The 2,839-nt window shown below is 57.9% G+C and overlaps 1 protein-coding gene across 1 annotated transcript in view; it reads left to right on the forward strand.

The window, feature by feature from the left end:
- The window catches only part of Cx3cl1 (chemokine (C-X3-C motif) ligand 1), an 11,236-nt gene extending 8,648 nt beyond the window's left edge, over window positions 1–2,588 (forward strand). Inside the window, exon 3 of the mRNA XM_013027917.1 lies at window positions 332–2,588. Within this exon, the coding sequence (XP_012883371.1) occupies window positions 332–1,340 (1,009 nt within the window). The 3' untranslated portion in view covers window positions 1,341–2,588. The remainder of the gene's footprint in view (window positions 1–331) is intronic.
- Window positions 2,589–2,839: the final 251 nt, after the last annotated feature.

Genomic DNA, 2,839 nt, shown 5'->3' on the forward strand with positions numbered 1-2,839 from the left:
AGGAGGAGGAAGAGGAGGAGGAGGAGGAGAAGGTGGAGGAAGAGGAGGAGGAGGAGGAGGAGGTGAGGCAGAGAGTTCTTCCTCCTGAGAATACCCCTGTCCTAGTTCTTCTGGGGTGACAGGTCTCCCAAGGTAGACAAGCCTGACTCCATGTTTCAGGTGAGGCCTCAGGCCTCAGAAGCTGAGCAGTCCAAGCTTTATCTCTAGTAAGTGGGGTTGAGATTCCAGCTAGGTCTGCTTATGTGCACAATGTCTGTCCTAGGCCCCATACCACTTCAGCCAGGCTTTCTGGTTTCTGGGCATCATTGATCCCTGTCCTCTTCCCTTGTAGCTTGGAGACAATAGAACACAGACACTTCTGTGCTAACCCAGAGGAGCCGTGGGTCCAAAAAGCGATGAAGCAACTGGACGAGAGAGCGGTTACACTGAGTCAGAATGGTGGTACATTTGAGAAGCAAATCGGTGTGGTGAAGCTGGGGACCAACCCCACCTCCAGGGGACCTCCCCAGCCTGCCATGGTAGAGGCTGCCGCCACCGGGGAGAGCAAGAGTTCCGAGCTGACTGCTTCTTCCCAGGAGGCCTGGAGGCCCACAGGGACATCCCCAGAGCTGCTGGTAGAAGTGACTACATCCTTGAGGACCGGGCAGCCCCCAACGTCCCAGGCTTACGATGGAGAGCCTATAGGCAGGCCTGAGGGCACTGAGATTTCCAATGCAGGTTCCACGTCTACTACCATGGAGTGGCAGGGCTCCGGCCTCCGGGTTGAAACCCCCTCCTTGCAGGCCCTTTCCACCCAGGCCCCCTCCACTCAGGCCTCCTCCATCCAGACCCCCACCATTTCACAGCTAGCCCCAGAGGAGAATGTTGGGTCTGTAGGCCAACCAGTATGGGTCCAGGAACAGAGCCCCAGCCCGGAGAACTCTCTGGAACCTGAAGAGATGGGTCCTGCTCCAGCTTACACCAGTGTTTTCCAGGACTGGGTGCCTGGTAGTATGGCTCATCCTTCTGTGAACTCCCTCTCCTCTGAAGGGGCCCCCAGCAAGGAACCAGTGGCTTCTGGTAGCTGGTCCCCCAAGGCTGAGGAGCCCATCCATGCCACAGCAGACCCCCAGAGGCTCAGTGTCCTGATGACTCCTGTCCCCGACTCGCAGGCAGCCACCCGGAGGCAGGCGGTGGGGCTGCTGGCCTTCCTTGGTCTCCTCTTCTGTTTGGGGGTGGCCATGTTTGCTTACCAGAGCCTTCAGGGCTGCCCCCGCAAGATGGCGGGGGAGATGGTGGAAGGTCTTCGTTACGTCCCCCGCAGCTGTGGCAGCAACTCATACGTCCTGGTGCCAGTGTGAGCAGTCCACCTGTTGGCATCCTGTTGTTTGATTCAGAAGGTGCCTGGGGCCCCCCCACCTTCATTCCCACCCTCACCCCTGGGCCTGGACTGAGCTGGAATGATAGGAATGGAGAGCCAGGGTCCTCCAGCTGCTCCAAGACCCCAGGGGTGGCCCAGGAGGCCACCCTTGACCTTTCTCCACCTACCAGGGGCAGAGGAGGTGGCCTTCGATGCTCCCAGACCTGCACACTCCTCTGCTGCTGGCTGGTTAGAGGCTCCCTAACACCATCCCAGCCCCAGTGAACAATTATTTATTGACTGCCCAGCTCCTGATCCTCTTCACCCTATGAGCACGTGGTCCTCCCATCTCCCAAAGAAGCAGCTGGCCCGGCCCCTCCTCCAGGACCCCTTTCTTCCCCGAGACCTCCTGCATCTCCTGGTCCTGCTGCAGTCGCCAGCCACCCCGGGCAGCTGCGGTGCTATCTCTCTCTCTCTTCCTGACCCTTGTACAGAACCCACCTCCCAACCCAGGTCCTGTCTTGTCTTGCATGAGGCCAGTGCTGTGTGTCCTGGGACTGCTGCCTGCAAAGCTTCTGGTGTCACAGAGAGCCAGATGAGAGTGTTTGGTGGCTTTGAGGTGGTGTTTTGTTTTGTTTTGTTTTTTTGTTTATTTTTCCTGGTAGTAAAAGTTTGCTTTGTCTGAAGACTAGGCTTCCAGCCCCAGCTCCACCCTCCACCCAACAGGACAGCCATCTGTAAAGGAGAGGAGGGATGGCTGGCAGGTGGCAATAACTTGCACATACTGACACTACTCATCCCTTGGATCCAGCCCCTGGATGCAGCTCCCAGCCCTCAGCAGCAGAGCACGAAGGACAGCCGCAGATGTCCATTGGACTGGCACTTCTTTGGACCTTGTAGGCTGGGCAGCTGTAGGAGTTAGAAGGCAGCTCTGAAGGCCCCTCTGTGCCCTGGCCAGACTCCCTGTTCACCTCCACAGCCCTTCCAGAAGGATGAGGAGTGGGGTGGGGCAGGAGGCAGCACCCCCCCCCACCTCTAGGCCATGATGCTGTGTAAAAGGAGCCAGGAGTAAGCGGCTGGAGGGGGCCACACTTGGGGCATCTGTGTGGGGACTCATGCAGCAATGGCTTGCTGTGGTCCCACATAGCCAGGGGTTTTTCTGTGGTCCCAGTCCCCTTCCCCTTCTACTTTTGTTTTTTCCCCTCGGTTGTGGGGGCTTGAACTCTGGGCCGCAGCCTTGTCCTTGAGCTCTTCAGCTTGAGGCAAGCACTCCACTATTTGAGCCACGGTGCCACTTCCGGTTTTCTGGCTTTGAACCACGATCCTCAGATCTCAGCCTCCTGAGTAGCTAGGATTACAGGCGTGAGCCACCAGCACCTGGCCTCCTTCTACCTTTTGTCTCCTGATAGCACGTTCTGAATCCTCTCACCTTCGCCCCCACGGAAGGTGGATGGGAAATCCCTTCTCCTCTCACCTTTGCCCCCACAGAAGGTGAATGAG

This window comes from Dipodomys ordii, unplaced genomic scaffold (assembly GCF_000151885.1).
Source record: "Dipodomys ordii isolate 6190 unplaced genomic scaffold, Dord_2.0 Scaffold106, whole genome shotgun sequence".
In the NCBI taxonomy this organism is placed as follows: Eukaryota; Metazoa; Chordata; class Mammalia; order Rodentia; family Heteromyidae; genus Dipodomys; species Dipodomys ordii.